General features: G+C 37.5%; 1 protein-coding gene across 1 annotated transcript; it reads left to right on the top strand.

The window, feature by feature from the left end:
- The first annotated feature begins 5,709 nt into the window (after positions 1-5,709).
- Positions 5,710-14,090, top strand: LOC121426911. The gene is made up of 2 exons (XM_041623323.1): positions 5,710-5,836; positions 12,200-14,090. Exon 2 carries the CDS (start codon positions 12,217-12,219, stop codon positions 13,972-13,974), a length of 1,758 nt encoding a protein of 585 aa, XP_041479257.1. The 5' UTR covers positions 5,710-5,836; positions 12,200-12,216; the 3' UTR covers positions 13,975-14,090.
- Positions 14,091-21,587: the final 7,497 nt, after the last annotated feature.

The raw sequence follows: 21,587 nt of genomic DNA, 5'->3' as shown, positions 1-21,587 counted from the left end.
CCGCATCGACGAAGCGATGCACGGTCGTGGCGGAGCCCACCCGCGTCGGGCTTGCATCTATACAGAGATGTGTAGCCGTCGCTGAGGCACCTCAGCGTAGGTGTCCTCCTGCTGTAGAGCATGAGTCTATCGTGACTAAATCTAAGAATGACACCCCATTTTTCCCTGCCAGTGTTAGGGGAACCCCCGAACAGTTGACAGTGGAATTGCATAGTGGTTCTCCTTTGAATTTGATAAGTGAGTCTACTGCTGATTTCTTTGGCCTTGAAGTTGTAATCGATACGTTTGGTTACAGTGACTATGTTGACCCTGAAGTGTCGTTTGCCTTACCATCTGGTATTGTTGGCATTACATCTTTTTCTCTTTTCTATGATGGATGTGAGTTGTATTATGATGGTTTCGTGGTTGAAGACAGTGTGGTGAACTTTGATGTGATGGCTGGGGCTCCCTTTATGGAGAAGAATGATGTTTCCATTCGACCTTCTAAACGCCAAATCATGTTTGGGGACTACCATACTTTTTCTTACATGCCATCATCTGATCAATTCCAATCTAATCCCACTAGTATGAATGAGTTAGATGAGCTGGATTGTGCAGTGGGTATGATAATGCAAGGATCTGAGAGTGAGTGCAAACACACTAATCCTGGATTTGACAGTGAGTGTAAACACACTCTCCCACTACATGACTGTTCTCGAGTATACAGAGAGATCATGGTTGTTGGGTGTAATGTAGAGGTGACTGAGACTGAAGCTGAGCATCCACACATTCACCAGTCTAGCGACAATGATAACATACACAATGAGGTCATGGATGTTGAGTGTAATGTAGAGGTGAATGAGACTGAAGCTGACCATCCACACATTCACAAGTCCAATGACAATAACATACACAATGAGGTCATGGATGTTGAGTGTAATGTAGAGGTGAATGAGACTGAAGCTGACCATCCACACATTCACAAGTCCAATGACAATAACATACACAATGAGGTCATGGATGTTGAGTGTAATGTAGAGGTGAATGGGAATGAAGCTGACCATCCACACATTCACAAGTTCAATGACATTAACATGCACAGTGAGTTTGGATTGATGACCAGTGTGGAGACTGAAAGTGTTATGACTGAGTATGATGTTGGAAACCCAGACTTGGGATTTACGTCACCACTACGTGAGTCGAAGATGGATGGTGAGATTGGTGAGACGTTGAGTGAAAGCGTTGAGATAGTGACAGTCACAGAATCCAAAAGCTGTAAGCCTGCTGTGAGTACTGACGATAATTGCTGTGATCGCGCTAAGCTATGCGTAAAGACAGTAGGTGCAGTTGGGTCACATTACAATTGTCAGGTAAAACATCGACATGAACATGATATTAGTTGCAGCGGTGACCTATCGTGTGTAAAGGTCGTAGGTGAAATTAGGTCACATAACAACAATCAGGAAAATTACCAACATACACAATTTTACAGTGTTCCTGATACTGAGCCTAGCTCTGCATCTGGTGTTCCTGGTACTGAGCCTACATGTAGCTCTGACATTCCTGATATTGAGCCTAGCTCTGGTGTTCCTGGTACTGAGCCTAGCTCTGTTGTTCCTGATACTGAGCCTAGCTCTGGCGTTCCTGATACTGAGCTTAGCTCTGTTGTTCCCGACACTGAGCCTACATGTAGCTATGGCGTTCTTGATACTGAGCCTAGCTCTGGTGTTCCCGGTACTGAGCATAGCTCTGGCATTCCCGGTAACGAGCCAAGCTTTGACATTCCTGATACTGAGCTTAGCTCTAATACTAAGGCTTCCTGTAGTGTCTTGGTAATGAGCCTTGCGTTAGCTCTCTTGTGTCTTGTCGTGAACATAGCTCTAGTGGTAGTATGCTCTTGTTTCATCGCTACTCATGTTTCGGAAGCGGCGCCTAGCCTTGCTGTTGTAGGTTATATACACAGTGCTGACATCACTTCAATAGAGCAATGTGCCATCATTCGATCGCTTTCGCATGACCTTTATTCTCCTTTCGCTACAGTAGAGAACAGTATTCGCGAAATCCATGATCGGCTTGAAAACCGAACCGCTGACTACCCGTCAGACATAGAGTACATCAATGAGAGTATCCGCAGTACAAATCGTTATTTCGGTTTCGTTCGTTGTACACGTGATCATGATATGCCCAGACATGTTTGTGGTGTCTGCAACACAGATCGTTTTCGGCATTTCGTCTTCGTTCATTGTACACGCGATCATGATATGCCCCGGCATGTTTGTGGTGAGCCGTGTCACCGCACAGACGCTTACCTTGATATTGCGCTGTGTTCCTCTCTCATCAATAGTAACCATCACTATACGAGTCTCTTACCTTATGAGGTGTTCTATGGATGCACAGCTTACATGCATTCTGTAGCTAGTATCATCTGGTCGCCCTACATGGACTGTATAGCTTATAGTACAATAGACAAGGATTTGGCACCTTGCCTTAGTCCCAAGACGCCTACTCTCCTACAGAATCCTGCTGATCGATTGATATTGCCTGTTGTCCATCACGCTACTGATCCTGATGTGATTTTGCTGCTATCTTACCTGTGTGACTACATCTGTTCTGGTAACCAGTCCTCTGCATATGATGTCATGACTAGTCTTCCCACCTCATGGCTCTTTGAGGACGGAAAAGCGGCCCACAGTAGCACACCCTTACTCCATGTTCACGGAAGTTCGTCACGCACCGTATTACCGGTGTCCGACCCAGTCCGTACCCCTGCTGTTGTTGATCAGCCCTTGAGGATCCAACCCCCCGTTGGATCTTGGCCTAGATGCGTCGCGACCATTGAACACCAGGATTGGCTTCTATGGACTTGTGGACCTCGCCCACCGTCGCCCTTTTCTGATGGAACTCGCATGATCCCCAATCCCATGATGTACCTCGCATGATTCCCAACCCCTGATGAAACTCACTTTTCTGGTCGGAGTGTGGTTGTCATGCGACCTTGGCTTTCTGGACTCTTTCAGGCTCATCTGATGACTTCGCACACAACGATTTTCGCCGTGTTTGGTGACTGCCCCGTGGCTTTAAGTTTTTTTTCCCACTTCAGCATGCACGGTGGCCCACAGCCCCCCCCCCCCCCCCCCCCGTGTCCCTTGGTAATATCTGCAGGAGTGACAATAATGTATAAAGTGTCTACATTTTACCACTGTTGTATTATGTTTTTTATTATTCATTCCCTGTATTGTTACTCATGTTTTGCTTGGGGATACAGGTATGGTTTCGCTATTTTTGTGCTTATTTTTTATTTATAGGTATATACAAGTTGCAGTTGGTTTTAAATTTGTCATGGTTTTACCACACAACAAATATCAATGTGTTACTACACTGATTGGATGCAGGACGTTGGGTAAATTTGTATTACGGCATACTATAGTCTTTGTTTCGTTTTTGAGTAATTTTTTTTTATGCCGTGTGTGCATACTTTCGGCCGTTTAAGATTATTAGTAGTGTACTGACCATATTTGGAAACAAGCCTTTTTTTGTTTTTTATATTCAGTAGTGAATCCACATGACTTGTTTCATTTGGTCACATTTTTCTTGTTTTTTTGTATATGGTCGTGATTAAAGAGTGCTTTTGTGGTATTATTTATGCCTTTGATTTGTTAGAAGTGGCATGTATGCGTGCTGTTGTACATTATGTACGCAATTTGACCAGGCAGTCAATTTCTCTTTTATTGTTTAAAACAAAGCGAAGGTAGTTGGGATTAGTGTATTGTTTTAATATATTTTGAGGTTTTATATTAATGACCTGTATAGTGGAATTGTTATATGTCCTTTATCCATACTATACGTATATGGCTATTATTTGAGGTTTGTTATTAATTATTCGTATAGGGGAATGGATTTGATCCTTATCATTTGCACAAATCATATTTAGACTGAAACAGTTATGGCCATTTTTGATATACCTACTGTTTACTTATGTTATTCTGTTACTTGAATATTTTTATTGGTGTTCATACGTTTTGAATATGATTTCATACAGTCAAATTGAAGCTTGACTTTGGATCTGTTTAAAGGAAAAAAAAGAGAGAAAAGAATGAAACGTAATCACGCCATTATGGTTTATAGTTTAATTGTGCCACCACAAGTGGCTTCCCATATATGTATGCGGCGACTCTGCCACGATCAATAAATGTCTCACAACCTATTCAAATCGTCTGTAGTTTCCTCTTTATCTAATTGCGCTGTGTTGACATGTGTAAAACGCAGAATATATAATACCATGAATGTATCACTGTGAAGATGATTTGGGGCTGAGATTATTCTACAAGTCAGTTTTATCCCTGGAAAAGTTGTGGGTATAGCCCTTATTTCCTTAGCAACCATTTTTCTTTACATTATGCCCGGAATTCATGTCACTGTCATGGAGTTGAAGGGGAATCGTACTCGCCGTGCAAAAGCGAACGGCAATGTACCCACATGCGGTGCGCTGCGATGACTGCGAGGTATAAAAAATTACCGTTTTCGAACAGGTTTTTGGGGTGTTGTGGCAAGTAAAATCGGCTTTTACATAAAAAATGGCAAAAACGGGCAGCTAAATTTGGTATCGACTTAACGCTTAGACATGGTTAAAGTGATGCTTATAGAATTTAGACGGAAATTCACGGAAATCTAAACGATTCTATTGTAAATGCAAAAAACATGGATTTTTCAGCCTATTTCGAGGAAAAATCATGATATAAACCTCTTAAAAGGTGTCTTTTATCTCATTTGAACCCTTTCACATGAAAAAAGAATATATATCAGGATTATGTAGGAGCCATATCAGATTCCTACATGAAAAACCTCCTGAGAAATGGCTTGTTTTTCAACTAGGATGTCATATACGTGACATTTCGCAAAATGTCACATTTTACGATTTGAGGTACATGTAGGAACAACCTTTATGCAAATTCCGGAATGAAATATTTTGCTAGAGTGGTAACCACTAGACCACGACCCCCCCCCCCCCCCCCCCCCCCTCTCCTCCCAGAGAAAAAGAGGAAGAGGAACCATGCAAAGAGGGTTGGGGCAACGTCTTTAAGATTTCTTTATGTGATATGAAAATAAAACAGGACAAGAGGGAGGAAATAGAAAGGGGAAAAGGAAGAAGAAAAATTTAATTAAAGATAGATGATTGGACAAGAAGGGGAAGACAAAAGAAAAAAAACATAAATTGCTGGACATCTATAAACACAATTGCTTGATAAGAAAAATAATTTCAAAAATATCATCAGCTCTTGGGTGCTGCTGCCCGCCTTTCTCCCACCATTTAATTGCCATGACGACCCCACCCCAACCCCTATACGGATTTTTTTTTTACATTCTACCCTTAGCCCACTAATTCACCTCTCTCTCTCTCCGAGATAACGACACTATCAAAAGAGCTTGTTTATTGCATTTATGTCATGTAAATATACATGTATATTTATATTGCTATCTTTAATATTTACATATTCTACCCTCAGCCCACTAATTTACCTCCTGCATCTCCTACCAAGATTACGACAATGTCCAAAGGGCTTGTTTATTGCATCTAAATCCTGTTCGATGATATTAATATTTATTCTATTTTGATATATCTTATTTATACGTGAAGAGTATACACACCTTTGGCATTAATAGTTAATAAAATTGTGCATAACGAAATAAATTGTATGCAAATTAAGATTAAACAGACGTCAAAGTGCAATATAAGGTTGAGTGGTATGATCATGTCATCGTGATTAGTATCTGGGGGTGTTGTCAGCCTTTGCTATTTCAACAGGCGTTGGAAGAACCAACTATCCGCAATTTCAGATCGGATTTACATAAGAAAAGGGTAAGAATAAATCTAAAGTGTATACGTCATTAGAATTTAGAATAATTATAATCGAGATTGCAGTAATAACGATAACGTGCCTTTGTATATCGCGATCCATCTCGAAATGTACCATTTCGAGGCGCAGACGAGAAAATAAAGAATGCGAGAGTTTTTGGACGAGTGTCTCAGTGTCAATAACTGGTAGTAAAGATCAGTATAATTTGAGCATTCCTTATGATGAAATGATTCTTGAATTTAATGTTTAGTAAGAGAAGGTGCTCCTGCAAAGAAAGCTCACTCACCCTAACATACTCTTGTTGTTGTGTAATAGAATGTCTATTCACTGTTAAGGGCTAATCATGTGGGGTCTTACGAAGAAGCTGGGGCCCGTTGCATAAAACTTTTTACCGGAGAAAACTCAGGTTGTTTTTACCGGAGTTTTTGGCCTGTGTTAAATTCAATGGTAGAAATCAGACTAACCTTAGTTTTCAGTTTTACCAGAGTTTTCTCAGGTTAAAAGTCTTATGCAATAGGCCCCTGGTGTCATGGTCTGAGCTGATGATGTGTATTAGGCATGGCAAGATCTTGAAAACATGTTGATGCAACTCCATCTATAAAGCTTTTCAAGTGAACATCATGAATATGGGCATATCTTACCGTGCTAATAAACTCGACTGTTATATTGTAATGAGACTATATTTCGGTGCAAGTTTTATTGATATGAAAAATATCAAAATATCCATACACGAAACAATTAAATAGAATGTAGTGATGGCAATGTAGGTATTACAGCCCCCCCCCCCCCCCTCTATCCCTCTCTCTCACGCACACACACACCTCCCCTCTTAAAATTATACTACAAGATCTCGCACATCCGAAAGGAAGAAGACGTTACATTCATATACATAGTCATGCTTTGTTTGATTATTTTTTCTTCTTAAAATTGCAATTAGCCAATGTGCTCCTGCTGCCCGCCTTCTTTCTTTCTACTTAGTGTACTGCACTCCTCTGTCCCTCCTGTCTCACCTCCACATCTCTTATAATATCGTAAAAGTAATATTTTCTCACACGATCCATCGGTTACGTTTTTCTCAAGTGCACAACATTTTTTTGTATTTATTTTTAAACAAAATTATCATTAAGACCCAATATTTATTTGTTGTAAATTTTTAATGCACTGAAAAATCTCTTCAATACAAATGCCTCTTTCCATTCATACTTTACGCGTCATCCAGCAGATCTTCACCAATATCTTCCAAAAACTGAAATCACCCAAAATTATTTACGTTGTAGAGGAATTATTAAGCTGTGGAATCATTTGAATAGTGATATCAAAGGAGAATGAAACTTTTGGAACAAGACAGCTTGTGTGAAAACAGAAAAATCAAAGAAACAGATCAACGAAAGTTTGAGAAATAAAATAATAATGAGAAAGTTATGCGCATTTGAATGTTGCGATCACTTATGCTATGGAGATCCTCAAATTGGCAATGCGACAAAGATGTGTGATATCACTCGTGAACAATTCTCCCCATTACTTTAGTATATATTTCCCTTAAATTGCCCCTTTTATCACATATATCAGTTGATCATGTGTTCTTCTATATAGGAGGGCGTGTAATACATATTTTTAAAGAATACATCATGGATAAAGAGTTTGTATCACCACAAGAAAAAGCAGGAATTTTGAGGGTATTTTATAGTTCATCAAAGGGAAAGTTGATCACATGTGACATTACACATTGATTGATTGATTTTATTTGGCAAGTCACCATAACATATATACAGTAGCATTAAAACAACAGGCTTGCACAGGATGACCCACGAAAGCTCGAAAGCTTATTTCCAGTGGGGTCCTGAATTAAGATAATAAAATGGTTCAATTATACTATTTACATATTAAAAATGACGGAAAAAAATCAGAATTTAGTATTACCAATAAATAATATATATAGACAATAAATTAGATATATACAAGAATATAACGAAGAAGAAGAAGAAAATAAGGAGAAGAACAACAGCAAAAACGTTGACGACAATAACAACACGAAGAGGAGAATAGGAAGAGATAAAAGAAATAGAAATAGAAGAAAGAACATATCGAAGCTTCAATCACACTATGTAAAATACATAATAATACCTGGTAGAGAAGAGAAAAGACCTAGGTCAGTATTCAGGCTTAATCAACCGTATAACATATCATTTGCATCTTCTTTTTGACTCTCAAGTGAAAGATATTCTTTCAATTTCCTCTTAAAATGCAAAAAGTTTCCTATTTCCTTTATATAACTGGGAAGGGAATTCCAATGTTTTATAGCATTGTAATAAAATGAGTTACCAATACTCCCTATCCTTTCTGGTAAGCAAAAGTTGAAATGGCTGTTTCTTGTATTATAGTTATGTATTTCGGTAACGAGATTAAAGTTTGATCCAATGTAATGGTTCGATCTATTGTGATAGATTTTATGCACGTGGTGCAAAATAAGCTGCTTTGATCTTTTGTTGACTTCAAGAAAACCTGCTCCAGTGAGTTCGGTATAGCCAACATGGGTTCTGGGACCAGAACAGTTAATGAATCAAACAATTTTATTCTGTATAATTTTCAACTTCTTTTTATCGAGTTCGCTTATGCCACTATACCAAGCAGGGTTAGCATAGTCAAATAAACTCTGAATAAGTGCAAAACAGAGAATACGCCTTGCTTTTTGATCCATACAACTTTGATACCTGTACAAAAATTTCAAACGGGCATTCGCCTTTTTTACGATTGATTCTATTAAAGATGAAAATGAAAGGGAGCTAGTCAACTCAATGCCTAAATACTTTACAGATTCTTTCCTCTGAATTATCTTATTATTGTATGATACTTCAAATTCAAATGAAGTTTTATGATTACTTTTAGAACAAAACAGAATGCTTTCGGTTTTGCCTAAGTGTAACGATAATCTATTATCAGTCATCCAATCGACACATGTAGACAGCTGTTCGCTAAGTTTTTCCTCAACAAATTTTGGGTTGGAATTTGAACAAAGTAGTACGCTATCATCTGCATACAATAATAATTTACAGCCAGCTTTTATACAAATAGACATGTCATTGATATAAGTTGAAAATAGGATTGGGCCTAAAATACTTCCCTATGGAACTCCACACGTTATAGGCATAATTTTGGAACGAATATCGCGAATAGCCACTACTTGATGTCGATTCGACAAGTAGGATTTGAACCATGCTACAGTAGCCTGGTTAAAACCCAATATTTGTAATTTTTTTAATAAGATGCCGTGATTAACTGTATCAAATGCTTTTTGAAGATCTAGAAGTACCATCCCAACGAATTGTCCCTTAGAAATATTTGTTCTCAGATAATCAGTCAAGTGAATAAGGCATGTCTCGGTCGAATAGTCATGTCGAAAACCTGACTGATATTCGTAAATCATATCAGTTTCTTTAAAATATTTTTCGATCTGAACACATACCGCCTTTTCAAGAATTTTGGATACTATGCTTAAAACACTGATAGGTCTATAGTTTTCAACAGCAGTTTTATCTTTCTTCTTATGAATAGGAGTTACTTTTGCAATTTTCATATCCTCTGGGAAAGTGCTAGTAAAGATAGATAGATTTATCAAGAAATTTAATGGTTTGTACAAACTCTTTGCTCCTTCTTTTAGAAATTTAGCAGGTATCAAATCTAAACCAGTGCTTTTTGATACATTTAATTTGCGCAACTCATTAAAAATGAATTGATCACTAACAGGTAATAATTCAAATTTATCTTGGCTTATATTTTTTTTTCATAAAATTCACGAATCTTTTCTCTGTCTGCACTAAAAATGTCTTTGCAAGATGGAAGTTTATCTACCAACGTAGCTGCGACATTTGTAAAATAGGAATTGAATTCATTGGAAATAGTTATCTTATCATGACATAATTCTCCATCAATTGAAACGACTAATTCTTGGTCCTTTCCATTTTTCTTTTTTAATCCCAAACTTTTTAGATTCTGCCAAAGTCTTATAGAATCATTTTTATTTTCTTCTATTTTATTTTGAAGGTACTCTAATTTGGCCTTTTTCACCTCTCTTTGAACCATATTTCTTAATTTCTTGTATCTTTTGGAAAGCGTGTCATAATCCTGATCGCTTAGATTTTTCTTCATTTTTCTATACGCCACATTTCTTTCTCGAATAAGAGAAATAATATCTTTAGTCATCCAGTTTTCTGATCTCTGTTTAAGTCTAATCCGTTTTTGAGGCGCTATCATATTCAACGTTGAAATAAAAGTATTTTGAAAAATTGACCAAGCCTTATTTACGTCAGTGCATTGGGTTAAATCTGACCAATCAACGGCAGACAATTTAAGATTGAAAGATTCTTCGCTATATTTTTTCAACGATCTAATATCAGTGGTTCTGTGAACACCTATAGCCAGCCTAATTTTCTTTCGTGTAGAGAAAGTAAAAGAATGGTCACTTATACCAAGATCAATAACACCACTTTGACTTATTTTTTGTTCGTTATTACAAATCACATGGTCCAATAAAGAAGAACATGTGTGTGTGACACGGGTTGCATCTTTGATGAGTTGGCTAAATCCATGAAGACTCAATAAGTCAGTATATTTTTTTGCCAGTGGAGATTTCTGAAATAGACAAACATTCATATCGCCTAAAAGTATAATTTCATCATCTTTCTTTAATGTATCGAGAATATTTGACATCTTCTCAATAAATTGATTGCTTTTCGGAGGCCTATAAATGACGCCAGCAATAATTGGTTTTGATCTTGGTAGAAGCAAATTAATCCACAGTGATTCAGAATCACTTGTACTTAAAACATCTATGATATTGAATGCAATATCATTTCTGACATAAAAACATACACCACCCCCAGAGCCTAATAATCTATCATTGCGTATTACTTTGTATCCATCTATATTGATTTCTTCATCGTTCACCGAGTCATTTAGCCATGTTTCTGTGAAAGCAATGACTGCAAGATTCTTTCTCTTAAAAAGAATTCGAAGTTAATAATAATAATAATAGGCATTTATATAGCGCCATCTATCTAGAAATATTCTATTCCGAGGCGCGTTGTTATTATTATTATTACCCCGGCTTTAGCTCGAGCTGCCTCTCAGCGCTCATGCATTCAAGGAATTAATTCTACCGGGTACCCATTCACCTCACCTGGGTCTGAAAAGTTCTGAAATTTTTGGTAGAATAGATCTAACATTTAGATGTACAAAGTGAAGACCTTTTACAGCAAATATGTTTTCAAAATCTTGATAAAGTAAACTTGAATCCTTCGAGTTTTTTTGTTGTAAATTTGGCTCTGGAATGTTTTCGGGTACCCGAATTTCTTTCTCACAGTTTACAATAGTATTATTGTAGTCATCAAATCCTTCTCACATTGCCAATGGGAGGATCTCCATAGCGTTAATGAATGCAATACTCAAATGTTCATAACTATCTCATTATTTGTCCGATTTTTCTCAAACTTTCTTTGTTCTTATTCTTTGATTTTTCTGTTTCGACACAAGCCTACTTATTTTAAAGGTTTCATTCCCCTTTAAACAAAGTAAAACTCTGCATGACTTTAAAAAAACTCTTAAAAGTTGAATTTTCCGCTCAGTATAAAACTCCTGCCAATAGCACACTGTAGGTCACTATGATTTATAATTATTACTTCTAGTTTACTTGTTTGTTTATTTCCCCTATATTAGCCCATTGTTTCGTTTATTTCTTTCTTTTTTGTATATTGTATTTCAATGTTATTTCTTGTTCACTCTTTATGTATGTAATTTGTATTTAATTGTACCCGGTGTTGCCCCACCCACAGGGTTTTTTTAATGAAAATTTATAGGGGCTGCCAATCCCATGTTTGTATCTAATTTGTATATACCTGTATTTTTATGATCGATTGACTGATTGAAATAAATTTTTAATTGAAGTAAGGTGCTTGCCTCTTATACAAGCTTTCCATTTTTCAGCAAGTCCCTCCGTTTTACTTTTAATACAAATGTCATTTGAGATATCTTTATTTAATGAATTGTGTTCATTAATTCTATAATAATACATATTATATTTTTGCTTGTAGCATTTCCAACCTTGTTATGTTATGTTTATCATATTATGAACAATTGTGAAACGGAAATAAATCAATCTAATCAAATCTGAATATACAGTTTTATCTGCAGAATGTAAAATAGGGAGGGGCGGAGAGTAATCAATAACGAGGAAATAAGACACGTTATCCTTCCCTTCTTAATTCATTTTCTTCCCTTTTACCGTTTTTGCTACGCTCTTTATATTTTTTTCATGAAACACAGTTTTTGTTTTCCAGTTTAGCTTATCCTTTTCCTTATCCCTTCTGTAGGTAAAACATTGATCACTATGGCGTCTAAGTTCAGCTCAGTAGAAAAGGGCGCTGTTTGTGAAGAAGCCGACTGTGAATCGATTACTGACGTCACGTTCTACGTGAAGGAAAAGAAGAAGCTCTGTCATGACTGCGCCTTGAAAAAAGAATGCATCGGAATAGTACGAAGAGGTGCACCTAATCTCTTCTGTGAAAAACACGAGAAAATCATGGACTTGTACTGCAGAACACATAACGTAGCATTATGTTATTCATGTGCATTGACAGATCATCGCCGAGAACAGTGCGTTCAAGAGGATATCATGATCGCACTGAAGAACAATAGAGAAGATCTCAGCATCCTAAAGAATAGAGCGAGTGATAAATCAGAGTTATGTCGCATCTATGGGAATGAGATTCATAAGACCAGACACGCTAAAGACGAACATCTACAAACTATTCAGAATTATATTGATTCCGAAATCGAAAACGCGATCGAAAGAGACAGAGACAGGGAAAAGGAAGATGCTGATAAAATCAATAGCGAGATTGATGGGGAAAATGAAGATTTTCAAGATGAGATTCGAAAGCTCCAGGAGGAGATTCGAAAGCTCGAGGATAAAATTGAAAAGAACAATGAAGAGAGGGGGACACGGCATGAAGAAAATCGTTCGATTGCAGAGAAAAGACGAAAACCGATAATTGATAAACAACGCATTCTTCATGGAGACATTCACAACATCGCTCAAATGATCGAGAGAAAGATTGGAGAGCTTGAAAAATCATGGCAAGACGACACCAAATCAGCAGAGAAAGCAAAAGAGACACTGGACAGAATTCTTAAAGACGATAAAAATATTGTCACAGATGGACATCGTGTGCATGCATCAGTGAGTGAGGAACTAAAGAAGCAACTGAATGAGGGTGAGGTGAAAGAAATAAATCGTGTTGTATCAGGTGTGAGGTTTGTGAAGGGTGTTGGGAGAGAGAAGTATGATGGAAGAATTGATGGGTATGATGGAGAGTGGAAGCTCATTGATACAATCAATGTCACAGATAAAATGAAATATCCGCGCATTGTTGGATGTATAGATGAAGATAAGGTGATGATCACAGATTTTACTATTGGTGGAACACATACCTACATGTTAGATTTGAACAGTAAAACCACACAGAGAGTGATCAACGGTAGTGATACATCATGTATAATCTCATGTGCAGTACTGAATGATGACAAGGTAGTATGTGGTAGATGCATCATAGGTTGTACAGGAGACAGTCTACCTGGGTGCATCAGTGTATACGACAGACAGTGGAATCACATCAATGACGTCACAATACCAAGAAACACGACGCGTACTGATGTAGCGGTGCGCGTTGCAATCGATCAGGATGGGATGATCATCGCTGCTGAAGATGGTCAGTCTATGATATACGTCATCAACCCAGCTAATGATGAGATTATCAATACCATCACGTGTAAAGAGAAGATAGTAATGTGCGATGTACTGTCATCAGGTCACATCATCGCTCGACCTTCACCACCTGATCGCAGAGCACTCATCATTGACAGAGAGGGTGATCATAGGGAAATCCCCCACAGTGATGTCATCTTGAATGTGTGTGTTGATTGTATGACAGACGACCTCTACGTCGTGACATCAGATGATGAGTACAAGACGTGTGTGATTGATCAGGTGATGAGTGAGGGTGATATGAAGAAGAGAAGAGTAGCATCATTCCCTTTATCAACTAGACTGGGGATGGATTCAATTATCTTGTCTTATCTCGAGTGATGATGACGTCATCAGGGAATATGATTGCATGTGATGGAGATAATATTCTCATATTCAAAAAGCGATTCATCCTCTAGATCCATGACAGATAATAATACCGAACAAACAAGTGATATTGGGAATGTTGCTGCATCTTATTACTATGTGCTTTCAAATCGAAAAGAAAAAAAAAAATGAAAACGCAACATTCATTGTAATCCATGGTTTCTTTTTGGGTAGGCTTCATATTTATATTGAAAACCAATCAGGGGTATGCTTTTTTATTATACTCATTGTGTCAGAATATTTTATACCAGACTATACGCTGTTGCTTTGTTCGATTGAGTAAACATTGATATTAATTGTACCTGCATAGCAGCTCTATATTACTGTACCCGTGCATATTTCTTTAATTTCAGTTCCATATGTTAAATTGAAAAGTTAAACTGTTCCCCATTTACGTTATCATGCCGTTTAAAATAAAATTAATAGTCCATCGCGTGTATTATAGCTACCAAGGTCTTATCATGGTAATGAATCAGTAGTCGCTACAATGAATGCATGTTCAGTGATATCTTGATTCATTAATGATAATTGAAATTACAGGAAGCGCTATACCCCTTTATACATTGATATTGTGTACTTTTGACCACTTTCAAAACAAGTTATATCAATTATGATTGTTCTCATAATAATGTTGCGATTTGAAAGAGGATCGTGGTCACGTTTGCTGTATCTTGATGCGCATTACATCCCCCGGGGGGGGGGGGTGTTACAACCGACGCATACTTGTCGCAGTCAACGCATAATGTAGTTTTTCTAACGCATAATGTCACATGTCGCAACGCATAATGTCGCAGCGGTATTTTCTTCAGGACTCGAGCTACAGATAAGATATAAAACATGCTTTGACTTAGTATTTTGAGACACGAAAAAGAGAATGAAATTATTTTGAAATCAGGATTACTCTTTGTATGGATATTTGTCCCTTTATTGCCATTTCGTCTACTGTCTTTTCCCCACTATCGCATGGTCTGATATAATTTCGTCTACCATTAGTTAGTCAACTATCAACATAGTCCAATAGCCATTTCGTCTAATTACCATCTCGTCTAATAGCCAGTTGGTCTAATAGCCGTTGTGTTTATTTAGTTAGTCTAATTGTATTTTTTCAGTTGGTCCAATATCCATTTTACAGGGGGCACTCGACCAAAAAAGTGGTAGGGATGTGCCGCGGGCGAGATAAAAAACGGAGGCCTTGGAGCGGGCTTATTGTAAAAAGGAGGGTCCTCGGAACGGGCTTCAGAACTACAATTTTGTGAAAACGGGGGTCCTTAGAACGGATCGCCAGCGTGTGAGTACGTGCGTAGGCACCCCTATGGAACGGGTATGCGTGCATGATGCAGCTAGTGCGGCCTCCGCCGGGTGCGCTCGCCCAGAGACGATGGTCGGACAGCGCTCGGCGGCCGCTTTTCACCAAAATTACAGCAGACCAATACGACCGGAACGGCGTAACGAAAGATGTGCGAAGCTTTGGAGCGGATTTCCTTCTTCTTTTTTTTCTCGATAAGAACAAAATGCTATGCCTTGGAGCGGCTTTCTTTGTTTTTTTCTCAATAAGACAAAATTGCTATGCCTTGGAACGGAAATTTGGGTGTACTATGGGGGTCTTTGCTTGCTGGAATGTTTATTAGATTTATGTTCAAAAATGATAACTGCAATTTGTTGGATTTCTTTCATTTTTATCTTATCGAAAATTGTTTTAATAATGCTTTGTGTAATCGAAACTGTTTTGCCTACATCTTTTCTTATTAAGAATCTAAATGAATATATGCAAGAGTTTAACAAAAAAATGTTTCGCTGATTGCTTGTCGGTTTTTACATCAACACATTCAAATAAAGATTGATTCATTCGCTTTAAAAACATGATCAGTTAGATGTTTGTGGTTGGCTGATGTAAATACGTTTATTTCAATAGTATATCGGGCAGTGACTGCTTTGCTGTAAATTTATGTTCAGTTATGTATGAATGACACGGACGGAGGAAATTGTGTATTCGCAGGCGCATTTATTATAATCACCTATAAGATCTAAAATCGGTTAGATTTCTTTCATTTTTCATGCGTACTGAAGTTATTTCTATCAATGATTTGTTTATTCAAGATTGTTGTGACTATACATCTTTTCATATATAAAGAATGTAAATTAACTTAATTGGGAAAGACGATCAAAACTTAATGGGGAATATGGGATGTTTGCCATAGTTGTTGTTTTATACACGATTTATCCATGCATCTTTTGTTGTTTTCATGTATCATATTTTACTATTAACCAACAATTATAGAAGATCATTTGTACATACTACAACTATATCATTAGAATATCTAAATCTACTGTAAAAAACATGGACACATTTTTACAGTTATGTATGATTTGGTTCTTTACACGGATAATGCTTTACTTGTACTTCTATTTAATCTAACTTGGTAGATTTAACAGGTGATTTTGCTATAATATATAGTCTAAAAATCTATCAATTGCTGCTATATTTTTTTTAAACATGGCCTATAATTGTAGATGCATTGGCTTGAAGGAGATTATTTTGCCGCAATTGTTGTATAATTTGTTTTTCGCAAATAAGATAAAAATGCAAAGAAACATAAAATGTGAGTAGATACAAAATCTATTCCGTGGCTTTCCATGAGGTTATGAAAAAACCCTGTAAGGCTGGATCGCCAAAACATGACAGTATGAAATATTATGTATGAAATTTGAATTTTCAAATATGTATAAACCAGTAAGAAAATGATGTAGTATTTTTATACTGTGACTATGATGATCCTACATGTAATCACATAGGGGTCCTGATAAGTTTGGTTTGTAATCGATTTCATTCGTTTCATGTTTCGTGCTAACAGGTCGGCCGTTACATGGCAAAACGATGTATCTGCAAAATGCACATTCGTAGAAAAATCACTTTGAAGTTACAGCTTTTGTCTTTCTTCAAAAGAAAATTTCCCAGTATTGAATTTAGTTAGATTCATTAGAATGTCATTTAAATCATCTTCCTTAATAGTTTTCATCATATTTAACTTGTTATTTTCATCAAAATAACTGTTTTTATGTAGATACAGCATTTAGCCAAAATATCCAACTGTCCATATTAGTCCTACGATTATGGCAAAATGGTGTATCTGAAGTTACATCATACAGTTTCTACGGCGATATCATGGCAAAAAGGTGTATCTGCAGATACATTGATTAGTTTCTGTGGTCGAATCATGGCAAAATGATGTATCTGCAGATACACCAATTGGTTTTCATGGTCAAATCATGGTAAAAGGGTGTATCTGCAGAAACACCATTCGTTCATTTTGGACGAACTATGGCAAAGTGATGATGTATAGATCATTTGTTCATGATTGGGATTAAGGACTATATCAAATTCTGTAATTAGTCCAAATTGATCAGTATTCTTTATCAGATAATTATTGCTTTGATATATGTGTATTCATTGTATGAATTAATGCGTTTGTGTGCTTTTGGGGGTGTGTGCGTGTTGGTGTGTGCCTCTGTGTTTGATTCGTAACGTTTCGATTGGTCTAAGAGAAACCCAGGTGATATGTTGCGAAATGCATTTCTTCTCTTTGGTCTACAATTCTACATAATTGTAACCTATTTTCAAACAACAGTATCATATCGCTCACGTCATATCTCATAATATTGGTACAAATTGAAAAAAATAAGACACGAGCTTTAAAATGCCTTAATTCTATTTATTTGGAAACCTTGTAAATAATCATTTTATACATAAATTCAAAATACTGAAGGAATGATCATTCATTTGATTCATTGATTTCAATAAACTTCATTAATTAGGCAAATTCTTCAATGAAAAAAATGATTAAATTAGAATAATTTGAGGAAATTAATTATCATTTAAAGCAATGGAGATGTTTTATATAATTCATGTCATATTTAGAACGTATACGTGCAATAAGTGTACAAATAAGAACATTTTCTTTAATCATCACTTTACTGTCGTATATAAACAACAAAGAAATACATAATACATTACAATACAAAATAAATATCAGTACACTACACATCACAATAGAATGCCCAGGACAAGACATATAAATGAGAAAAATTCTAGATTTAGACCTAGAACGGGACACTCTATTCATGTTTCCTAAATCATGAAAAAGATGAGTAAGAGGGGATCTTCCTACATTAATAATGCGAGCGCAAAGCGCGAGCAGAAAATGTTTGTACACGTTTTTAACTGATTGAAAAGTGCCTTTTAAGGACTGCTTGCATTTAGCCATGAAGACATTAAATTTCACAATCAAATAAATGCGAGCGCGAAGCGCGAGCATAAAAAAATCGAGATTTCGAACTTGAACGGGATACTCTATTCGTGTTTTGTAAATCATGAAAGGGATGAGAAAGGGGATCTTCCTACATTAATAATACGAGCACAAAGGGCGAGCAGATTTTTTTTGATATTGTAATCTGAAACTGGATAACTGAATGAAAATGCGCGCGCGTGTTTCAGATTTAGACCTAGAATCTAGGCATTCTAAACAATCTTTTATCATGAAAAAAAAGCGAGCGCGAAGCGCGAGCTTAAAATATTTGATATTCCGATCTGATATTTCAAACACTTTGTCATGTTTGTAGGAAACTTGTAAGGTGGATATAAATCGCACTTGATAAAGAGCTGATATGTTTCATTATTACTTTAATTTTGAGACATAGGACCTTGACATCCATGTAATCATTTGAATATGATGACTATATATCTTCCTATTCATCTTGCTAAGCGCGAGATAAAACAAAAGTGACAATTTAATTATTAAATTGATATCTTAGTATTAATGCATAATGAGGGCGCGGAATCTGATGATATTATGGCCTGAACACTGAACATTTCAAGCACCTTTTTATTCATGAATAGGATGCATCATTAATTAGTTGATATAGTTTTAACCATTAATGCGAGCGCAAATCGCGAGCCGAAATTTTTGATAAACTGTCATGAAAAGGGGATTTTAAGTAGTTTGTTATATAATCAATATTGAGACATACATAACCCGCCAATCAAAAATGCAAGCATAGCAGCGCTAGCTGATGCGTTTTGACAATCAGACCTGAAAAGGGGTATTTTGAAAACTTTATGGAATAGTCCTACATGAAAATAATAGGTACCTGATAAATCAAAATTCGCGAACGCGCAGCGCAATTGGAAAATGTTAATATTCAGACCATAAAACTGACATTTTTACAGAGCACTTTTTAAAAATCAATATGTAAATCACAAAAATTTATGAAAGTTCGATTTCCAAGGAGAAATATGTCAGGTAATGCGAGCGCGAAGCGCGAGCGAAAATTTTATATAGTGACATAAAATATTTTGTCCAAGTCTTCCTCTCATCTTATTTTATTCATTCGTCTCCCTCTTCTTTTTTCTCTTTTCTTTTCCTTCCTTTTTCTTTCTTCCCCCCTTTTTTTTGCTCTACCAATAGGGGGGTTCGGACCCCTCGGGTCCCCACCTGGATCCGCCTATGCATGAAGAAGAGGCAATTGAATAATGGTTTTATAATGATGTGTTCATGAATAAATGTAATATCACTTTAAAAATAATCAATGCGAGCGGGAAACTCGAGCGATTTCTATTTTAACCATTTGATGCTTTCAATTTCGTCAGAGTCGGCTCTGCTAGAATTATGTGAGCGGGAGCCAGGTGCCGCCAGTGAGGCGCGGATCCAGGATTTCTTAGGGTTCCCTAATTTCAAGTCAAGTAATAATCGTTCCGAAATATTGACTCCCATTGCCGAATGGGTAATGTCTAGTTCAGTTACTTCTCACAGAAACCTCTCTTGCATTGTAGGCATTCTTCGTTCTTGTGGGTACTCCCATTATTTTTTTCTTTTCTTTTTTATGGTTCAGGGGTTGAAAAATCTTACGGGGATGACGCCCCTGTATCGCCGCGTATGAAAACTGGTTGTGCAATAACTAAATTATATATTCTGCATATTCTCCTAGGGGTTTGAAATTTAGGGGTGCAGTTTTGAACCTGCAGGGTGCAAAAATGAACCCCAACCGCAGGGTTCAATTTTTTAACCCATAGGGTGCTGATTTTGCATCAACCTTTCGGGGTTCAATTTTGAACATTTATTTCTTAGTGTGTGAAAATAAACTTTAAAATTTCTGTAAATAATATTTATCAATATATCCATCAGTGTTGTAGTCAAGGCTCAAACCTCCAAGGCCAAGGCTTTAATACCCAAGACCAAGGCTTCAATCCCCAAGGCCATGCCTAAAAACCTCAAGGCCAAGGCATTTCAAACTTTCAATATATGGAACAATGAGCCAACGACAAGGCGGCAGTTCGAATATCAGTTCGGCGGCCCTACATGTAGGTCGATCATCAATTTGCCCCCCCCTTCCAACATAATTTTGGCATCCCTTCGAACTCAATTTGCCTTCCCTAGTTCGAATATCATCCCCCCTAGCTCGAGTATCAATTTTGCACCCCCCTAGTTCGAACATCAATTCGGCGCCCCCCTAGTTTGAGTATCATAGGCGCCCCCTAGCTCGAAAATCGATTCGGCCCCCCTCCCCAGATCGAGTAATAATTTGGCGCCCCCAGTTCGAACATCATTTTAACATCCCCTCGAACATCATTTCGGCGCCCTCCTAGTTCGAATATCAATTCGGCGCCCCTACATGTAGGACGATCATCACTTCGGCCCCGCCGTTCGAACATTAATTCGGCCCCCAGTTCGAACATCATTTTGGCATCCCTTCGAACATCATTTCGGCGCCCTCCTAGTTCGAATATCGATTCGGCGCCCCTACATGTAGGTCCAACATCAGTTTGGCGCCCCTAGTTCGAATACCATTTCGCCCCCCACCCCTAGCTCGAGTATCAATTTGGCTCCCCCAGTTCCAACATCAATTTGGCGCCCCTACGTCGAACATGTATTCGCCCCCCCCCCCCCCGTTCAAACATCAATTCTGCCCCCAGTTCGAACAACATTTTGACATTCCTTCGAACATCATTTCAGCGCCCTTTTTGTTCGAACATCATTTCTTTCCTCCTCTTCCTCTTTTTTTTCTTCTCGTCCTTCCCCTTTTCTTCTCTTCTTTCCTCCTCATTCTCTTTTTTATTCTCTTCTTTCCTCCCTCCTCCTCTCTCCTTTTCTTTCCCCTCTTCCTCTTTTCCCCCTCTCCCCCTCCCTTTTCTTCTCTTCCTTTCCCCTTTTTCTTCCCCTTCTCTCTCTATTATCCTCTTCTTTCTTCCCTCTTCCTCTCTTTCCTTTTTCTCCTTTTCCTCTCTCTTCCCCCTCTTCCTCTTTTTTCTTCTCCCCCTCCCTTTTCTTCTCTTCCTTCCCCCTCTTCCTCTTTTTACTCTTTCTTTCCCCTCTTTTTTCTTTCCCTTCTTCTTTTCTTTCCCCTCTCTTTTTTCTTCTCTTCTTTCCTCCCTCTCCCTCCCCCTTTCTTTTCTTCTCTTCCTCCTTTTCTTTCCTCTTTTTCCTCTCTCTCTTTTTCTTCTCTTCCTTTCCCCTCTTTCCCTCTCTCTTTTTTTTCCTTTTCCTTTCCCTCTCTTTTTCCTTCTCTTTCTTTCC

Source organism: Lytechinus variegatus, chromosome 13 (genome assembly GCF_018143015.1).
Source record: "Lytechinus variegatus isolate NC3 chromosome 13, Lvar_3.0, whole genome shotgun sequence".
Lineage (NCBI taxonomy): Eukaryota > Metazoa > Echinodermata > Echinoidea > Temnopleuroida > Toxopneustidae > Lytechinus > Lytechinus variegatus.
The sequence above is the reverse complement of the archived record's forward strand: the minus strand, read 5'-3'. Positions and strand labels throughout refer to the sequence as shown.

Excerpts from the sequence above, each read along its gene's own strand:
- LOC121426911 (XM_041623323.1), top strand. The coding sequence starts at position 12,217 with ATGGCGTCTAAGTTCAGCTCAGTAGAAAAGGGCGCTGTTTGTGAAGAA.